Raw genomic sequence first — 20,677 nt, forward strand, 5'->3', positions numbered from 1 at the left:
AAAGAGGCTGCTCCACTGCCGGTACCGGTAGCTCAGACCGGACCGGGACTGGAAGGCTTGGTGACAGAAGAGCAGGCAGGAGCTGCTGCAATTGCTCTTTAAGCTGAACTTGCAGGACGGCAGCAATTCGCTCGTCCAGCGAAGGCACCGGTACCGCTTTTTTCTTCTGCGGTACCTTTGGTGCCACTCTACACTCCGAAGAGGAACCCGAGGTCGAAGGGCTAACCTCAATCGGAGCAGAGCGCTTCCTTGGGCGCCTCGAGGTCGGCAGGATTGGGCTCGCTGCCACTGAGACCGGAGGGCGCTCCAGCGGGGAAGGCTTCTTAGCCGGCTTACCTGGGTGCGACGCCGGTGTGGTATTGCGCGGCGTCGAAGAAGTAGGTGCCGACTGTGAAGGTGCCAATGCCGGTGTCGATGGTACGGGATCGGACATATCAGCACCGAAAAGTAATCGCTGTTGTATCTTGCGATTTTTCAAAGTACCGTTTTTTCAACGTGGCACAGCGGGTGCAGGTGGAGGCCTGATGCTCAGGACCCAAACACTGTAGGCACCAGTTGTGCGGGTCCGTGAGAGATATAGGCCGAGCACACCGCTGGCACTTTTTAAAACCTGGCTGAGGGGGCATGAAAGTAAAAACGGCTTCAGCCAAATCGAAGGCCGAGGCCTCGATTGTGGCAGTAGGCCCCGCCGGGGAAAAACCAAATTGAAGAAAAAATTAAGGTTTTTTTTTTTTTTTTAACAAAAATAAAAGAAAAGAAAAAAAGGCAATAGAGCCAAAAGGGTTTAAGCGAGCAGGAAGGCGTAGAGAAAATTTTTTCAATGGCTGTTGAAAAACGCGTCTTCTTAGCTCTGCGGAAACTAAGAAACTGGGGACCGCGCGCCTCTGTCGGGCGGGAAGGCACTCGCGCGTGCGCGGTGCGGCCTACTAGAACTTTCCAAGTTCTTAGAGTGCAATCACTCTAAAATTGTCCGTACCGGGGCTCCGTCGGTGCCGTCACCCATCAGTCAAGAATATGCTGCCTGCTTGTCCTGGGATAATATATGTTAACAGAACGTTTCTTGTTTGCAGGGTCGACTGGTCCCAAAAGATTATCCTACATATGCCCTGGTGGTTATTGGGCTACTCGTTGCAGCATCCTTAATGTGTATACCGCTGGCTGCTCTCATCACCTTCATCAGAAGGAAGTCACAGAAGAACAGCATCTCAATTGTTGCATGATATTTTATTTTTACTATGACAGACCAATGAAAGCTTCTTGTTGCTTTACCAAGACCAGAGTAACCATTGCCATTGTAACTGCTGTATTTATGCACATATCTTGGTTGCTGCAGTATATTACTTACAATAATAATTTTTAAAAAACGACACACAAGTTGGAAACTGCACATTTAGTGTGGCATGCTAGAGACTTTTTAAACATTTGTTCATTTTCATTAAAGACTTATTTTGGTTGATTTTAGACATCCAGCTTGTCTTCTTTTTGTTGTTGCTTCTTTATCTCAAGACAAGGGGGTTCTTCTTTTTTGCCTACGCATGCTAGAGTTGGGAATATCTGGGTAGGGAACTTTGTGGAGAGAGGCATGGTGATGTACATTTAGTACCACTACAGAAAAAGTAAACAATATCAATCTCTGCAGACTGTTGGGTATATGTGAGACACTTTTTATCTATGGATTGGGTTTAGGTAGGGGCTGATATTGGAGAAAACATTCTCCCTCCTCCTCTTCCCCTTTCTACCCACATATCAAGTATCTCTTCAGACTACAGCCAAGAACAACATTCCTCTGCATCTTCTGATTTTCCTCCATCCAGGTAACAGGAGAAACTTACGTCCCACAGATGCAGAGCTAATCCACATGCAAGATCACATGGCTCTTATATGACTGACTGTCTAGCCTGCTGCTAGCTTAGATGGGTATCATGTTACCACCCATAGAATCTGTCCCTGTTTAGCTCTTCAAAAATGTATTGGTTTAGTATGCACACATACTGTATATGCTAATAGATTCCCTGCTCTCCTAAAAAACAATGGTTCCCATAAGCATCTTTATCAACCTTTTATTTGGCATTATTGCTCAGAAGCAACATATTTTTTATGGCTTATATGGGAGATCTGCATCTCCAAATGCCTGTTACTTGGCACTGCTGCTCTTGTTCAACGTCTGCCAATTAAAGGGTTAAACTAAGGAACACAAACTACAAAATTAATTACAACACAATTTCCACTCTGGCAGAAATCTACAAAATATTTTTATGCAGCTCTATTTGAGCTCAAAGCAAAGACCTAATTGTTCAGGCCGCAGAACTAGCCTAAGACCCGCAGCCAGCAGATAAGATAGAAAGAGCTCTGATCTAACCTGTTGATCATTCTTCTATCTAGGGGATGCTACCACCTTCTGGTCTTCAGTATATCTCCATCTCCAGCAGGACTACTAGGGTGTTATGCAGTTGTCTCTGGGCCATCTTTCCCCGATGCCCAAAAACATTAATGGCTTGCCTTTTTTTTTTTTTTTGGTCCGCGTGTTCCAAGTCTTCAGTATGGGCACCAGACCAGTTTAAGAATGTTAAATCAAACTGAAAAATCATCAGTGTTTATTTAATCCAATAAGTTATGTATTTTTTTGCAAGTGAGAACTGTACGAATGTATTGTATATACTACCTCATACTTTATGGGCGTTAATCTTAAAGAACTGTTTCTTCCATCAATTTTGCAGGGTGTTACACATACAAAAGTAATCCTTGAAAATTCAACATGAGCTTTAATAAGTTCAGCCTTGAAGATGTTGCTGCCATGTTCATATTAAAAAAAAAACTTTTTTAAAGAAATATGCCATTAAATTGCAGAAAAATGTCTTCCTTTTATGAAATTTATCACTAGTTCAAAGCAATACATACCAAATATTTAATTCAAGTAGTAGAATGCTTTGAACAAAATGCACCTTATTTTCATTAGTTATTTCATAACAAGAGTTTTCATTATACAGCACAAGGTTGTTTAAAAAAAAAGATTCTGTAAAAAGACTGAATTTCTGTGTTATTGTCTCTGTAAGCAACTTTGATCTTATCTAAAGTGCAAATGGTATAGCAATTTTTTTTAAACACAAAAACAAAACTCGGTATTAAATTCACAATGAAATTTCATCTCTTAAGACTACAGATTACCTGAATTGCCTACTGTGTATGAATATGAAACTACAAATGTGGGCTGATGAACTGAAGAGAGAAATTTTGTTCATACTTATTTATTAAAAACTGAAACAAAACCTGTACAAAAAAATATTCCATATCTTCTGGTCTTGGCATCTGTGCTGTTGAAGGAAAAATTATCGCCGGGGACCTCCTCTTCCTCTGCCACGGCCTCTACCTCTTCCCCGACCTCTTCCTCTCCCTCTCCCTGCAACTGTGCACAGTAAACAAAACAATTAAAACTGGAGCCGATTTCAAAAGGAAAATCTACAATTTATATCATTATATCCTACTACCACACTACAAGAAAGCTTAGGATCTTTAAGGAAAAGAAGAGATACTAAATGGCGTGGATTAACAGAATGCTTGGATCATATGGTCTGTCTGCCTTCATTTTCAGTTTCTAAAGGGATAGGGGTAGCTACCAACATGCATTAAGAGAATAATGCACAATATCTGTCCCTTAACAGCAATATTATGAGAGGTAAAGCATACAAATGCTACAAACAGGTTTGTATGTAACATCAAATAATGCAGCTTGTAGTGAACTTTACAATATGTTCTTATGAAAAACAATGGCAGCTCCAAAAAGCATGGGGCCATTAACACATAGCCTGGTGTTCCCAGGCACTTTCTTAGGAAGGGCCAGAGCAGCCCCCTCTCCACATACAATAATAATATCCCATCCCCATAGCACCCCTACTACTGCTCCTTTAAGGTTTCCTGAGAGTACCAGGCCGTATACTAGCAGCCTAATATTCCCAGAGAACACAGCTTGTGAGGTTGATTACACGTTGTTAATAATTTACTACAAGACTCACTAATCAGGGGTACTAAATTACCAAACTAAGCTAAAAGGCACATTTTTACTACAGTTTAGCAAATTCCCCCCTAAAATAGAGGTAGTGAGAAGAAATAGTACACAGCTAATTTGGGTACACAATGATTAGTCACAGGGGTTAGAACTAGAGATTATCCTCTTTTTATATGTTTTCTACCTAAGAATCTTAAACAGAAGGAGAAAATGTTTATTTCTCTCTTCTTGTTAGTAATGTGGGTGCAGGATTAGTGGTGCCAATAGCAAACAACTTTTTTTTTTTAAAAAAAGAGTCTGGATCCAGTTTATGAGCACCTGAGGTTCCTTTTCTCTTTAGAAAAAAATAAACGAGTTAACAACTTACAAATGGCTTATGTTTTAGCTGTAGATAAATAAAACTAACACCAGTTTATTACAGTTTTGAGAGCCAAGGTTCTTTAGAGAAAGGACAGAGGAATGGACTGTAGAGATTAGTAGTTGGTATGGATGGGCAGCCTGGATAGGCCATATGGTTTTTATCTTCCATCCTAATTCTATGCTTCTATGGATATAACTCATTAGCAATTCCTCATACAGTAGTAAAGGATAGTATTCTTACACAAAACTTCTATGTGCGTGCTACAATGGTTGAGGCAGCCCATCTTGGATTAAAAAGCTGCAACACAAACCTAGACACATTTTTCCAATTGCAATAGGTGGTCTTGGATAAGTTCAAGTTTCAAGTTCAAGTTTATTAATATTTGATTAATCCAGGGGTGTCCAATGTCGGTCCTCGAGGGCCGCAATCCAGTCGGGTTTTCAGGATTTCCCCAATGAATATGCATTGAAAGCAGTGCATGCACATAGATCTCATGCATATTCATTGAGGAAATCCTGAAAACCCGACTGGATTGCGGCCCTCGAGGACCGACATTGGACACCCCTGGATTAATCGCTTAATCTATATGCTAAGCGATGTACAGGATCATAAATTAACAATAGAAGTATAGAATTGCATATATATATTGCATATTTTTAAATGATTAATATACATATGAATTTTATTATTTGTGTATGGTTATGGGTGGAATATAAAGCTTTTAGATACACATTGTGATGGAATTTTCAAGTGACAATGTATTATGATAGTTTGTATTTAATGTACACTTGATGTATGTATTAAAATGAATAAAAGATTTAGAAAAAAAAAACAAAACAATAGAAGTACAAGGAAGAACAAACTAATTGACAAATATTTAACAAAAAACCAAATGGTAAATATTTAACGACAAGACAAACTTGAAATGGGAGGAGAGGGGGGGAAGTTACAAGCTTTTCATTGAGAAGAAAGAACAAAAAAGAAGAACAAAAGGGGACGGGGGAATATAAAATCTAAGTATAAAAAGCAAATTTAAATTTTAGATATTAAAAGCGTCTTTAAAAAGATGAGTCTTTAGACTTTTTTTTAAAGGAGGTGGGGCTCTTTTTCATTTTTAATATATTGTGGTAGAGAGTTCCACCATTGAGGGTCCATTACTGAAAACATATAAGATCTTCTTGTACCGATTATTTTGAAGGATGGTATATTTAAAAGATTCTAGGAGGAAGATCTAAGAGGTCACGTGGAGTTATGGGGTATTAACATACTGGCTATAAATTGAGGTTCTTTATAGATTAGAGTTTTAAATGTTAAGAACATGACCTTAAAGAAGATGCGATGGCTAACGGGAAGCCAGTGTGATTCAATCAAGAGTGGCGTAACATGATCATATTTTTTGGCGTTATGGATTAGTTTTATGGCAGCATTCTGAATAATTTGGAGTCTTCTTTTTTCTTTTAGGGAAATGTTAAGGAGTAGAGAATTACAGTAGTCCATTCTAGTTAAAATCAGCGAGTGAACTAAGATGTTAGTTGATTTAGGCTCAAGGAATTTGCTGATTGATCTTATTAAGCGTAGTTTGTAGAAACAGGATTTAACTATGTAGTTGATATGATCATGGAACATTAATTTGTCATCAATTGTTACCCCTAAAATTTTTAGGGATGAGACGGACTCTATTGGAATATTATTAAGAACAAATGGGGTCATCAAACTAATGTCTTTTTTCCAAGAAAAGAACATAGATTTTGTTTTTTTAATATTTAAGGCTAATTTTTTTTAATATTTAAGGCTAATTTATTTGAATTGAGCCAGTTTTGTATTGTTTCGAGTTTTTTGTTTATAGATTGAATATCATTATTATTTTCTGGACCCAAAGAGCGAATGAGTTGAACGTCGTCTGCATAAGAGAAGGAAGTAAAACCGATTGACTGACAAAGGCTCAGAAAAGGAGAAAGGAATATGTTAAAGAGAAGGGGAGACAGAATAGATGTAATGTAATGTAATGTAATTTATTTCTTATATACCGCTAATCCGTTAGGTTCTAAGCGGTTTACAGAAAATATACATTAGGGAGCATTAAAATTATAAGTAAGATAGGTACTTAGAAATTCCCTTACTGATCCCATAAGATGTTGAATAAGTGTTAGAATATTCATTATTAAACTTAACTGAAGAAGTGCGGTTAGAGAGATACGAAATAAACCAGTTAAGTATCTGGTCGCTGATGCCTATCGATTCTATTCTGTTAATGAGTAAGTCATGATCTATAGTATCAAAAGCTGCAGATATGTCCAAAGAGAACAATACAACAGATTTGTGGTGATCTAGAAAATAATGAATCTTAGTTGTTAAACCTATCAGAGAATATTCAGTGTTGTGATATTTACGAAAGCCTGTTTGGTTGGGATGTAAAGCATTAGTTGATTCAATGAAGTCAGAAACCTGGTTGAATATCAGTTTTTCTGTAAGTTTGGCCAGAAAGGGTATATTAGCAATTGGACGACAGTTTGTTGAGTCGTCTATGCTAGATTTATAGTCTTTAAGTATCGGGGTGATGATCGAAGTTTTCCAGAGGGAAGGGACTGATGCAGTAAGTATACTTTTTAGGATAATGGAGTGAATGGAGGGTCCAAAACAATGAAATAATTTTTTTTAGATAAAAAGGAGGGATAATTTCTGAACTAGAATTTTTTTAATTGATTTGTTGGAAGAGAGCTTCGATATCATTTAAAGAGGGAAGTTTTAAATTAGAGCACCGATTTGGTCTACAGCACAGTTTGCCATTCCTGCTTCTAATCTAATCTTCAATTTCTGGGTTGCTCTATGCCTATCTAAATTCAAGGCGACTTACAAATCAATAAATTTACATTCCATTTAGGAGTTATAATAATGAAATATAAAGTAAGCAGTATACTATGAGGTAGATACCAGATATAGGAGATGCAGTAATTATTTAATTGAGGGGGAACACTGAGTCATCATAAGAATTACAGTACAGTAGTTTGAAGTACAATACAGTTGAGTTAGTTACAAGTACATTGGTGCGATTATGTTATGCAGAATTTGGAAAAGCTCTTGTAGTTTTTGGAAGGGTGAAATGTTGTGTAGGTTGCTGTGGAAGAGCATACGTTCTCAAAAAGGAGCCTTCAGTTTCTTTCGAAATCTGTAGTTAGGTTCTGTCTTGATAATTGTTGGAAGATTGTTCCAAGTCTTGGTGCTGAGGTATGTGAGTTAAATATGCACTTGTATTTTACACCTTTGGGAGAGGGAAGGATCAACTGAAATGTTTTAAGTTTTCTGGCTGATACTGACCAGGAGTTAACAAAGGTTTATAAGTGGCTCTGTGGAGTTCACATATAGGATGTGGAACATTACACATGATAGTTTGAAGGTGATGTGAGCTTGCAGTCTACTGTAGTAAGGCAAGATGAAGTCATTTTTTTCAGTTTGAATATTAGTTTTATAGCTGTATTTTGTATCAACTGTAGTTTGGGCATGAGAGTAGAGTTAATGCCAGCATACAATTTTGAGTATCAAAACCCTTCCTCCAATTCCCTACAATCAGTGCTGATGCTGTACTTCATATTAGACTTGAGAACATTTGTGAAGCGTTAGAACCATTTTATAGGGTCCAATGTCATTAATGTTGTGCACTTACCAGCTTCCCTCTTTTTGGATTTCACTTTGGGCTCAACATCAACCAGCAGGGTATCAAGAGGCAAGCTGTCTGGTAGAATGAAGTATCGAATGTTATTTCCTCGAATGCTCAAGGTTTCCAGCTGCACAGGTTCTCTATTCTTTAGGGTCATTTTCACAGCTTTAAGATGGGTATTCATGCTGACATCCACACCTAATGAGAAAAAGGAAAAAAAAAACCCCCATCAAAACACACAATTTATTTTTGTATTTAAGTTTTATTGAACAGAATTATGAATGGATTTGTACAAAGCAGTATAGAACATGGTAAAATGCATCTATCCAGAGCAGCGATTTTCTAAAAAGCTAGATTTTTCAAGATTCTCAGGTAACTATAGCACATTTGCATATTAAAATTGAATGTGTACTATGGTTTATTTAATTTTGTTATAATGTATGTCAAGCATATCCAGATTATTTTTGAAAAAGTTAGGGTAAAGTATGGGGTGGGGTTAAAATTTAGACTCATATTTATACTTTAAAACAAAATGGAAAATTAGATTCTTACTTTGTTAATCTTTTTTTTTTTTTATTTTGTTTATAATTTTACAAATTGTTAAACAACAATGTAATAGAAATAAACATTTAAGAAGAAACATAACATAAATTATAAATCAAAGATTTCACAAATTTAACTAAGTTCATAGTCCACAAGCTAGGGAGAGAGAATCCTACACCTCCAAGGGAAGTTGGTTTTTCAAGAAATGTTCATTCAAATTAAATTAGGAGATCAAACAGTTGGATTAAATTAAATTATCATCCTGGTTAATTGAAAAGGCATGGAGGGAATTGGAGCTTAACCAGCTGCCTTACCCTCAAGAAAAAATTTCAACTGATCAGGTTCATAAAATATATATCTATTATTCTGATAGGTAATACAGCATTTACAGGGACAACGTAACTGAAAAGTTGCTCCTATACTCAAAATTGACTGACGATAAATTAAAAATTTCTTTCGTCTATCTTGAGTCCATTTTGATACATCAGGAAAAATTGAGACTTTTGAACCATGAAATTCTGAATTGTCAGTCTTATAGAATAGACGAAGAACTGCTTCCTTATCTTGTTGAAAAACAAAGGTTACCAATAAGGTTGCTCTTCCCATAATTTCTTCTTGTTGAGATGTTTCCAGGATAGCTGTGAGATCTAAATCTCCTGCTACGGTTCCTTTTCCTTTATCCTCTTTAGGAATATTTAAATAATAAAGTTTATGTACCGGTGGTAAATTATTTTCAGGAAATTTAAGTACTAGTCTCAAGAAGGAATGAAACAGTTCTCTTGCCAATTGGAATTTGGAAACAGGAAAATTTAAAAGTCTAAGGTTCAAACTCCTGTTAGCATTTTCCAAATTTTCCAATGTTCTAACAAGTAAATTTTTATCCTTCAGTTGTAAATTAATTGAAGCTTTCGCTTCAGTCATAGATTTTTCCAATTTGTCTATTCTATCGGATTGCTTTAGAAGTTTCTCATCAAAAGTCTTAAACTGTATGTTGGTACTCTGGGCTGAAGTGACGAATTGAGAGCATATCTTATACAGTGATTCCAAGCCACTCCAAATAGCCTCCATGTCTATAACATCAGGTCTTATCAAAGGAGGAAGCAAAGTTGTACCGGGAATCACTCCACTGGACTCCACCTTCTCCTTCTCTGTAGCATTACAGGTTTCTGTTCCTCCATTCTCCACTGTCGGCTGCACAGGAGCCGACAAGCTGTGCAACTCATCCGGGGTCAGAGGGGAAATCGGCAGCACCACCGGAGGAGTCAACTCCGGAGCTTCCTGTGCTGCAAATAACGCTCCCAACACCGTTCCGGGACGAGGAGGAACTCCAGGTCCCATCGGGCTGAGCGAAGTCTCGCCCTCCAAGATCAAGGTCTGCCCCCCTCGATCAGCGGACACGCCCGCTCCAACTGGGACGGCAAAGCTGGTAATCGCCGTCTGCGTCGACGGCGAAGAGGCAGAGAAAGTAGGAAGAACGCCCCTCTGTCTTCCCCTGCGCTTCGGCATTGTAAAGCCAGGAAAAGGAAAGCAAGTGAGTAAATATTTTGCCGATTGTGCAGGAGCCTCTCGCCGACACAACTTACTCCGTCGCCATCTTGGATCTCTCCTACTTTGTTAATCTTTCCTGTAAACAGGAATATCAGTCTTGAGCAGCAGGTATTTACCCCTCTTTTACTGTGAAGTCTGTAGAAAGCCTAATTTATATATTCTTTTGCTCTTCTTCCTCTCATTCTGGGCTGGATTTCCTCAGTCTGTATCAAAGCAGTTAGTCAAGAGTGGGAATAGAAAGAGGGAACAAGGGGATTCTTTTCCAAGACAACACAAGTCTATTCTGCTCAACAAAAACATTAAAACATTTTTGTAAGCATAACGAGGCGAAATTAAACTTGTGTGCATCCTGCATCAACAATTAGAAAGATACCCAATTTGCACATTTGGGGCTTTTTTTCACACTATTGTAACAAATTTATTTTTCTCCCTGACCGTAAGGGAGAGCAGAAGTAATCAAAATGTCTGACCCTCCAGACATGTCCGAGACAGAAAGCAAGCTAATGAACTGACAGGGTGGGTGTCAAGAGCGATATTCCTGTTTACAAAGATCTGTGAAGATTAACAAAAGTAAGAACCTAATCTTCCATTCTACTGCAATAGGAATATCAGGTCTTGACCAGCAGGACATACCAAAGTAGTCCTTAGTGCCTAGGGAGAAACAAGTGAGCCTGCTGCCAGCACCGCAGAACTAAACTCTGCATAACATAACAAATTAACTTACCTCAATTGGTGGCTGTGTGCCCCAGGTGATGTAAGTCATGGAAATCTCCCTTCGTATCCATCAAGCGATCGAGGACTTGGACGCTGGCCTACCATGGTGAGGCACAGTAGTGAGAACAAAAAAGTGATCAGACAGCCCAGAACTCAATTCGGTCTTTCCAAATAAAGGAACAAGATCCTACGGACATTTTAGGGGGTGAAGAACAGGACATGGGTGTGATTGTATGTGATGATCTTAAGGTGGCCAAACAGGTTGAAAAGGTGACGGCCACGATAGTGGCCCATCAGATTGTACTGCCAACATTTGAGAATCTTCCCCGTGATGAATTACAGATCTAAAAAGAAATCTGTTTTGTGCTAGTCTAGTAAGGTCCTCCAGCGTCATCTCCATGGTTGTTTTCAACATGTCCAGCCATCAGTCACCCTCTTCAACTGGTTCCTTTAATCTTCCCAAACATGATGTCCTTCAATGATCTTTCATGACCAAAATAAGACAAGTTGTAACTTCATCATTTGGGTTTCCAATGACATAACCAACTTAATCTCTTCCAGAATAGATTTGTTAGTTCTTCTGGCTGTCCACAGCACACAAAATCCTTCTCCAACACCAAAGCTCCAATGAGTCATTTTTTTATATCCATAGTATCCAACTTTCATATTCATAATTGACTAATGAGTGCATGAACAAGTCTGATCTTCGTTTGGAGTGTTATTTCCTTGCCACCGAATACTTTGTCAAGAGCCTTCATTTTGTCAAGAGCAACCAAGTGCTAATCTGCGGAGTATTTCTTCTCTGTTAGTTGTTTTTTTGTTTACAAAAAAGCCCAGGAGATAGAAGTTGTAAAGGATTTCAATCGCCTTCAAGCTCAAAATCTTTATCATTTTCCGTGTTCATGATCTTTGCCTTGATTATGTTCAGTTCTAATCCCAGTTCTAATTTTCAGCTTTGACTTCCTAGCCCATTCCTGGAGAACTTACTTGTCACTTCTAAATGCCACTGAAGAGCTCTCTGCATATCAAAAAGTATTTTAATGTTGTTGTTTTGATGTTTGTACACTTGATGAAAGTTTGAAAATGAATAAAGATATTTTTTTTTTAAAAAGAGATCTTCCCAATCTTCCTGAGAGAAGGCAAGTAATATAACCAACTAGTTAACACAGAATACTATCACAAAGTTGAGGAGAAAGGAGGGGGTCTGTCTTAAGGGAAACTTCTGTTTCAATAAAATACAAGGGCATCTAATAGCATGAGTTTGCTAACTGAACAGATCACCATCAAAACCAGATCAAATCCTTAAATGCCCTCTTGAAAGGATTAAATGGCACTGCCAACAGAGCTTCAGCACTAAAGTGAGATTCCACATTAGCATCAGCAGATTCTGTCAGTCCTCTGCAAATCCCTTGGCCTGAGTTCTGCACTGCCCTACACCTGCTTTAACACAAATTTGTAGAGCATAACACAAACTCTTAAAAAAAAAAAGTTCTGTTCTAAGAAAGGTTTGGACAATTTCCTGGAAGAAAAGTCCATAGTCTGTTATTAAGACTGACATTGGGGAAGCCACTGCTTGCCCTGGATCGGTAGCATGAAATGTTGTTACTTTTGGGTTTTTGCCAGATACTAGATACCTGAACTGGCCACTGTGAAGACGGGCTACTGGGCTAGATGAACCATTGGTCTGACCCTGTAAGGCTGTTCTTATGTGTATGGTATTCCCTCCCACATAAGCTCCCTCCAGGGCTAGGAAAGATGGAAGGGCAGTTAAGCTTTCATCTGGGCCACAAAACAAAATAGTAGCTACGTACATGCTTTGTCATCCTCATTTGGAATTAGGAGCCAGCCTCAGCTAACTGGCACACCCCATCAGTAACCATTGAGCTGACTGAAGCAGAGCTTGTTAAGGAAGCCCCAGCCATACAACTTCACTGTTGCTGTTATTGTGCTACAACCACCATCAAAGCACTGTTTAGCATATTCCTAGGGTTCTTCCAACAGTTATGGTGGGGAAAACTTTATACATCACACTGACTTTCACTTTTGCCTTGCATTGCCATCCTTGACCCTTAAGGCCCCACTGCTTAAAGCAGGGGTGTCCAACCTGCGGCCCCGTGAAGTATTTTGTGCAGCCCCGGTCGAGGGCAATGCAGTGTTTTCCTCTGCTCCCCCTGGGTGTTTGCCGTCTTGTCGGCTCCCTCCTCTGTCTGTCTGCAGCGTTTATGCAGCCCCAGAAACATTTTTTTCGGCCAATGCGGCCCAGGGAAGCCAAAAGGTTGGACACCTCTGGCTTAAAGAGAGCCCACACAACTTGTATCACTTCCTGGGCAGAAAACAGAACTCCAATGTCCAACAAGGCACTATCTGTGGCCTTAACCCATAGTTTAAGGAACACCCAGAGACAGTGGTATACCAAAGGTGGGGGCAGTGTGCTCCAAGTGCAGCCAGTAAAGGGCTGCAGGGAGAAGCCTGTGGCTACAGACTGGTGTGCATGACTGTTGACCCTGCCAATCCCTCCAACGTCAACTTCCTGTTCTAGAGCAGGGTACAAGCAGAGCAGCCGCATTCATCAGACTGCGCCACTGTGATGCTAACCACCCTGAAATAAGGGGAGGAACACAGTAACTCAGCAGCCACAGGAGTTCCATCCTGCTGCTTAGCAGCACTGATCTCGCTCCTTGAATCCTCCCCACATTAAATGTCCTGGTCCACTCAGTTATCAGCAATTTATACTATTGCAATTCACTTTACAAAAGAATCACAATTAAAAAAACACCAAACTGCAAATGACTCTAGATCAGTGTTTTTCAACCTTTTTACACCTATGGACCGGCAGAAATGAAAGAATTATTCTGTGGACCGGCTGTTGAAGAACACTGGATTAAGTCGTGGGCCAGACTCTGCCCATCTCTACCTAATCTCCACCCCAGACCCTGCCCCCATAATAGTACTAATTGCACTTTGCACATCCCGTGCCTCATCTGGAAGCCTTCCCTCTGACGTTGCAACGTCAGCGAGAAGGCTTCCGGTTCAGACGCAGGATGCCCGTAGGAGCCACTGCCCGTGGTTTTGTGCACCGATTCAGTTAGGAAGAGGGAGCTGGCTCGAAGATAATGCTGCATCGATCGCACCGTGGACCGGCGGTTGAAGAACACTGTTTTGGGCCTGATGCACGTGCTGGCCCTGTGGACCGGCAGGAAATTTCTATGGACCGGCACTGGTCCATGGACCGGTGGTTGAAGAACACTGCTCTAGATCATCCAAAACACTGCCATAGCAGCCATTTTAGTCAGGGGCAGAAACGTAGGAAGATCACGTCTGCCCCAGTTCACCACTGGACCACCAGGGCTTTCAAGGTAGGTTTTCTAGAGGTTTGGGAGGCAGGAGAGAGGTATGATGTTTCAGAATTGACCAGGATAGAAGGCGGTAGAGATCACTCCTATCCCGACCCACTGCTGGACCACCAGGGCTTATGGCAGTCCTGGGGGAGGCCTGCAATATATCTTGTGTGTGTTTACTCGAATATAAACAAAGACCCTAATTTTTGGGCCCATAAATCTGTTTATAATCATGTAACATAGATGACGGCAGATAAAGACCCGAATGGTCCATCCAGTCTGCCCAACCTGATTCAATTAAAAAAAATTTTCTTCTTCTTACCTATTTCTGGGAAAGAATCCAAAACTCTGCCCGGTACTCTGCTTAGGTTCCAACTACTGAAGTCTCCATCAAAGCTCACTCCAGCCCATCTACACCATCCCAGCCATTGATGCCCTCCCCAGCCCATCCTCAACCAAACGGCCATATACAGACACAGACCGTGCAGCAAGTCTGCCCAGTACTGGCCTTAGTTCTTCACTATTTACTATTATTTTCTGATTCTAGATCCTCTGTTTTTATCCCATACTTATTTGAACTCTTGTCACCGTTTTCCTCTCCACCATCTCTCTCGGGAGCACATTCCTGGCATCCACCACCTTCTCTGTAAAGAAGAATTGCCTTACATTGCTCTTGAGTCAACCACCCCTCAACCTCAAATTATGTCCTTTGGTTTTACCATTGTCCTTTCTCTGGAAAAGATTTTGTTCTACATTAATACCTTTCAAGTATCTGAACGTCTGAATCATATCTCCCCTGTCCCTCCTTTCCTCTAAAAGTATACATATTCAGTCTCTCCTCATACGTCTTTTGGCGCAAACCTCCTACCATTTTCATCACCCTCCTCTACACCAATTCATTCAAGTCTTCTTATGTCTTTTGCCAGATACGGTCTCCAAAACTGAACACAATACTCTAAGCAGGACCTCAACACCTTCTTTCTTCTACTGATTACACCTCTCTCTATTCAGCCCAGCATCCTTCTGGCAGCAGCCACCACCATGATGCACTGTTTTTTCACCTTTAGATCTTTGGATACTAGCTCCCCAAGGTCCCTCTCCCCATCTGTGCATATCAGCCTCTCACCTCCCAGCATATACAGTTCCTTATGATTATTAATCTCCAAATGCATTACTCTGCATTTCTTTGCATTGAATTTTAGTTGCCAGATATTAGACCATTCCTCTAACTTTTGTTGATCCTTTTTCATGTTTTCCACTCCCTCCTCGGTGTCTACTCTGTTACAAATCTTGGTATCATCCGCAAAAAGACAAACCTTTCCTTCTAACCCTTCAGTAATGTCACTCACAAACATATTGAACAGGATCGGCCCCAGCACCGAACCCTGAGAGACTCCACTACTCACTTTTCCTTCCTTCAAGTGACTTTCATTAATCACCACCTTCTAGCATCTGTCCGACAGAGAGTTTCTAATCCAGTTCACCACTTTGGGTTCTAACTTCAGCCCTTCAAGTTTGTTCAAGAGCCTCCAATAAGGCGGTAATTGTGGTTTTTGATGTGCCACTTGCAATGTGTTTTCTAACCACTATTTCCTGTGTTCATGCATGTTTGTTTTCTTTACTTCTGGACCTTTCCATGTTACAGCTGAGAAAGCACCTGGCACAGTAATATTACACTATGCAGAGTTTAGATGTAACTAGTAGCAAGTTACAAAAAATAAAAAAATCAATACCAGTAAACAGAAAAAAATCAGAGATTTGCAAAACAACTTACGTACAGTGCCTATTTGGTAAATAAGTCTCAGCACAATCTTGTGCAGAAACATGAAGGTTGGCAACTGAACTACCATATATACTTGAATATAAACTGAGATTTGGAGGCCAAATAAAATGGCCCAAGGTCTGTTTATAAACAGGTCAGCACTGACCTGCCCCCTCCCCCTCCTGGTGGTCCAGCAACGGCCAAACAGGAAGGATCCCTCATGCCTCCTGTCCCAGCTGATTCTAAGAATTTTTACCTCTCTCCCGCCTTCCCCTGCGTACCTTTAGGATCCTTGGTAGTCCTGCGGTGAATCATGGCAGGAGTGACCTTCCTTTGCTCATGCCTGTGCAGAACCGCTAAGAACAGGAGGCGCAAGGGATCCCTCTTGTCCCAGCCACTGCTAGACCACCAGGTCTTATGGCAGGCCCAGTAAAGGCATGCAAGTCATCGGGAGGGAGGGAGTGGAGCTGGGGCAGAAAACTGGCAGGGGAGGGAGTTGGGGGGGGGGCTGGATGCAGAGCCTGGTGAGGGGGGGGAACAAGGCACTGCACTTGAATATTAACCCCCAAATTTATATTCGAGTCAGCCTTTTCTCCTCCTTTTTTTACGGGAAAAATGGGTTGCCTCTGTTTATATTTAGGTCAGTTTATATTTGAGTATATACGGTAACTGTATATTATGAGATTCAAATTACATACCTGTGATTGTTCCATGGACCTGTGTTCCATTCTTCAGCTCAACAGTCACAGTCTCATGACTCAATTTCATTAGAAATCTGCAAACAGTCAATACTGCTTTCAGTTAAACATGAACAACCTGATCATTAATAAATACTTTAACCACATACATATTATAAAAACTACCAAGGATAAACTCAGAGTAGAGAGGTCTGTCATGTTATACATAACTAGTATTTTAGCCCGTTACATTAACGGGTGCTAGAATATATGTCTGCCTGTCTTTATTTGTCTCTCTCTTTCCCTCCCACTGTCTTTCTTTCTCCCTGGCCCCCCTTTGTCTGTCTTGTCTTTCTGTGTCTCTCCCTGCCCCTGTGTCTTTCTTCTTTTCTTTCTGACTCCCTTCCTCCCACTGTTTGTCTTTCTTTCTATCTATCTCTCTCCCTGCCTCCTATGCAGCAGCATTTCTCTCCCCCCACTTCCCTGTGCAGCAGCCACAGCAGTATTCCCTTCCCCTCCATTTCCCTGTGCAGCAGCCACAGCAGCAGCATTCCCTACCCCTCCATTTCCCTCCTCCCACACCACTTCCCTGTGCAGCAGCGTTTCTCCTACCTCCCCTTTCTCTTCCCGCGGTCTGGCCGGCTCCCTTACTGCCCCCCCTTCCCGCGGTCCAGACAAACCTACCGATTCCAGCAGCATGTGCAGCACTCTACACACGCTGCTTCAGGGCCTTCTACTGCCTTGATTTACTGTGGCACATCCCTGATGACATCATCAGAGACCCGGCAGAGCAAATCAGGGCAGTAGAAGGCCCCAAAGCAGCGTGTGTAGAGTGCTGCAAACGCTGCTGGAATCGGCAGGTTTGTAGTTGGGACCGCGGGAAGGGAAGGGGGGCAGTAAGTGAGCCATGTCTCTGTCTCGCAGCGGGCTTGCCGGCTCCGGCCAGCCAAAGTTCATTTTTTAGTTCAAAGCTGACGCTGCGTCTCCTCTCTTGATCCCTGCCGCCAGAGTCGGAAGTCTTCTCCGACTCTGGTGAGGTTCGATAGAGGAGCTGTGGTGGGGGTTTTGAACAAAAAAAAATGAACTTTGTCTGGCTGGAACCACAAGCCTGCTGTGAGACAGAGAGATGCGTGGTAAGTGCGCATGTGCACTCTGCCGGCCACGGAACTACAGATCAGGCAACATGGCGTTAAGAGTGCGCATGCGCGCTTAGCGTTTTATTATTATAGATTTAGTAAGACTGGCGCTAGATGGCTGATCAAAAAGTACCAATTTAGGATGTATGAATAGGGTCCTAAACTAGAACTTCTACAGCAAAGGCACTAAGGTTTGAGGAAGAGATTCAGTATCAATCTGGTACCACTCAGTTTTGCACACAAGTTTTTCATGCCTAAACGCAACAGAACAAAAATATATATAGAGAAACATATATAGAAAAATATATATAGAAAAACAAAGAATCAGATTACCACTTAGTTCAAGTCAACAGTAGAGCTGTGCACAAGAATGGGGATAAAGGGAAATCTGCATGAATCTACAGGAATGGAGAGAGAGAAAAAAAGCCTCTGTATTACTATGGGAGCTGATTAAAATTGAGTGGAGGGTATGGGGACTAAATTAACCTCACCACATGGAACCTCCCTACTTGTAGTACCTGTCCTGATTTAACTTGGCTACTCTCCACCACCTACTTTTAAATTCAGTCTTCAGCCCTGCAGAAGTGTGTTTAATTTTGTATGTATTTTTGGGACCAGCTTAGTACCCTAGTGGTAGAGCTGCTGCCTCAGCTTGTGGGATCAAACCCCTGCACTGGTCCTTGTGACCTTGGGCAAGTCACTTAATCCTCTATTGCCCCAGATACAAGTTCCATTCCCTTCCCACCCTTTAGGTTTAGACAGGTCAAAGAGTGAATTTAAAGGTAGGAGGTAAGTGGCAGAGAGCAGCCGCATTGTGTCAGAGGGGAGGGAAATAATGCCAAACTGGATGGGTATGAATTTAAAAAAAGGAGCAGGACAGAGTCAAGACAGGAGAAAGGGAGGAAATAAGAAGAGATTCCCTTCTCAATCAGGGGCCAGATGGACCTGGGAGTAAAAAGAAAGAGAGAGAGTTGGACCTGAAGCTGGGGGCAGGGAGGGAGACCTGGGGGTGGGAGAAAGGAAGACATTATTAAACTTGTTAAATGCAGGTTGACAATGAGAAAAACTATGGGGTTGGTGCATGATAGTATCAATAAGTCAGGGACAGAAAAGGATTGACTAGGCCGGGATAGGTGGGGGTAGTGACCAGAATAAGTCCCCGCACACACCCCTAGCCACCCCCCCATCACCTACCTATCCCAGTTAAAAACTAAATAACTCGAATTTGCTGTTAGAACCTGCCATTGCACAAAATCGAACTTTTGATCTGATGCTGTATAGCAGATCTAACAAGTCACAACTGTTGAACTTCACTTCTGCCCTTACACACACAAAAAAGGAGTGGAGCAGAAACGGATTTTTACCCTTTGACTTTATGCTAGTTCCGTTGTTTTTATTTCAAATATTCAGAGGAAGGAAAGGCCTCCAGAAATCCATATTTGAGGGGGGGGGGGGGAGCGGGTACAACGATAACACACATTGCCTCCATTATGCAACATATAAAAAGTTAAAGCACAATCTCAACAACATGCAGCAATACAAGAATCCAGCTGGTCACAAAAAGGACAACCCTTCACTACTGATCCTGTCAAACATCTCATCACCTTAACACCAGCTCAGAGAAAGGTTAAACCTATCTATCCAAGGGTGGGTCCACCGAAACTAAACGCACACCATAGCAGATCTTCGAAGATGGGAAGCCTGAGCAACAGCCGCTCAAGTCCCCCATTGTGGCCGCTACTGCTCACTCGAAGTCTCGAGCCTCTAACAATTAAACCCTTTTGGCGCGCGTGCGAGGATTCGCAGATGTTCATTATGACCAGTTAATCGCGCACTCGTTCCCGCTCTACCAGGCCTAAAGCCGCTCACAGAGGCCGCCAAAATCGGGGAAACTGCCTGAGCGGCTCACCGCGCGAACGGCCATGCACAATAAGGCATTATCAGCCCCGCGCCAAGCAATACCGCCCTACTCTTTCCTTCGCTCGACTACCGTGCCCCTCCCCCACCTCCTTAATCCTCGGCGCACCAACGCGCAACAAAAACAACAAGACATTCCTCAGAGCACAATTAGCCAAGCGGCTGCATCCACCGCCATCCTCCCTTCCCCCGGCACCCAAGCGGCTCCACACCTGACAAGCTTCATGCTGGCTGCGGACAAAGAGGAGAAGTCGGAAAACCGCGGTCTCCAAAGAAGATTTACAGCGAAAAATATTGAGCTGACGAGAGCCAAAAAGCTCTATCGCTCGATCAACGTTTGCTTTGAATGAGTGGCGTCGGGAGACCCGGATGTGAAACGTAAAGGTTGTGACGTCATTTTTTTTTCTTTCTTTTAAATAACTTTATTTCTAAAACAACCAGACAAGAGGACGGAGGATCAGTTCTGGACTCAGCCATTAATTTGTTTTTTGCTTGTTTGTTTTGTTGAGGGGGGAAAAGAGTGTAGAAACTGTACACATATAAAGTTATCACAATTTTATAAACATCTCTAATTACTTACACAAGAACATCCTGCATGTTCTCTTTGATCATTAAGAATAAGTTGGAGTAGCTACTTTGTTCTATTGTACCTTAGTTAGGTAAACTAAAGTCAACATTATCCATGCTTTAAATCCAGTAAAATGAGTCCAAACACACAACTGGAAAATTGTTCTATTATCTTCTTTCTTGGTCTAATTGACAGTAATGGAAAACTTTTATTTTCCTCTTCCCTGTGTTAATTGAGTTTCTAGTGCAAAAGGCATACGAGTCTTGAAACTGGGTTATTCACCTCTAATTGTGAGTTGTGTAAGACCTCTTGTATCTCTGAGCTGTGCTCCAGCTTCTCAGCTGTACCTTCTACATGCCAGGTGAAGGTGTCTGTCTCTCATTTGCTCTGATGTCAGGTTGTTATTTTGGGATTATTTATCCAGAATTTGAGGGTTCTTGGTGCTTCAGGAGTTC

General features: G+C 41.5%; 2 protein-coding genes across 3 annotated transcripts in view; one reads left to right on the forward strand and one right to left on the reverse strand.

Moving 5' to 3' along the window:
- Nucleotides 1-1,593, forward strand: part of SLC6A20 (solute carrier family 6 member 20) — a 101,126-nt gene extending 99,533 nt beyond the window's left edge. Inside the window, exon 11 of the mRNA XM_033930177.1 lies at nucleotides 1,071-1,593. Coding sequence (XP_033786068.1) covers nucleotides 1,071-1,220 — 150 coding nt within the window. The 3' untranslated portion in view covers nucleotides 1,221-1,593. The remainder of the gene's footprint in view (nucleotides 1-1,070) is intronic.
- A 1,149-nt stretch (nucleotides 1,594-2,742) lies between these two features.
- Nucleotides 2,743-20,026, reverse strand: SNRPD1 (small nuclear ribonucleoprotein D1 polypeptide). Of its 2 annotated transcripts, none has more exons than XM_033930178.1 (4): nucleotides 19,867-20,026; nucleotides 16,623-16,699; nucleotides 8,026-8,217; nucleotides 2,743-3,403 (listed from the first exon to the last, which is right to left on the reverse strand). In XM_033930178.1, the coding sequence occupies exons 1-4, from the start codon at nucleotides 19,878-19,880 to the stop codon at nucleotides 3,327-3,329; spliced, it is 360 nt and encodes a 119-aa protein (XP_033786069.1). In that variant the 5' UTR covers nucleotides 19,881-20,026; the 3' UTR covers nucleotides 2,743-3,326. The 2 variants fall into 2 exon arrangements, with proteins under 2 accessions (XP_033786069.1, XP_033786070.1); XM_033930179.1 differs by lacking the exon at nucleotides 19,867-20,026 and adding an exon at nucleotides 19,342-19,362.
- Nucleotides 20,027-20,677: the final 651 nt, after the last annotated feature.

Source organism: Geotrypetes seraphini, chromosome 2, assembly GCF_902459505.1.
Source record: "Geotrypetes seraphini chromosome 2, aGeoSer1.1, whole genome shotgun sequence".
NCBI lineage: Eukaryota > Metazoa > Chordata > Amphibia > Gymnophiona > Dermophiidae > Geotrypetes > Geotrypetes seraphini.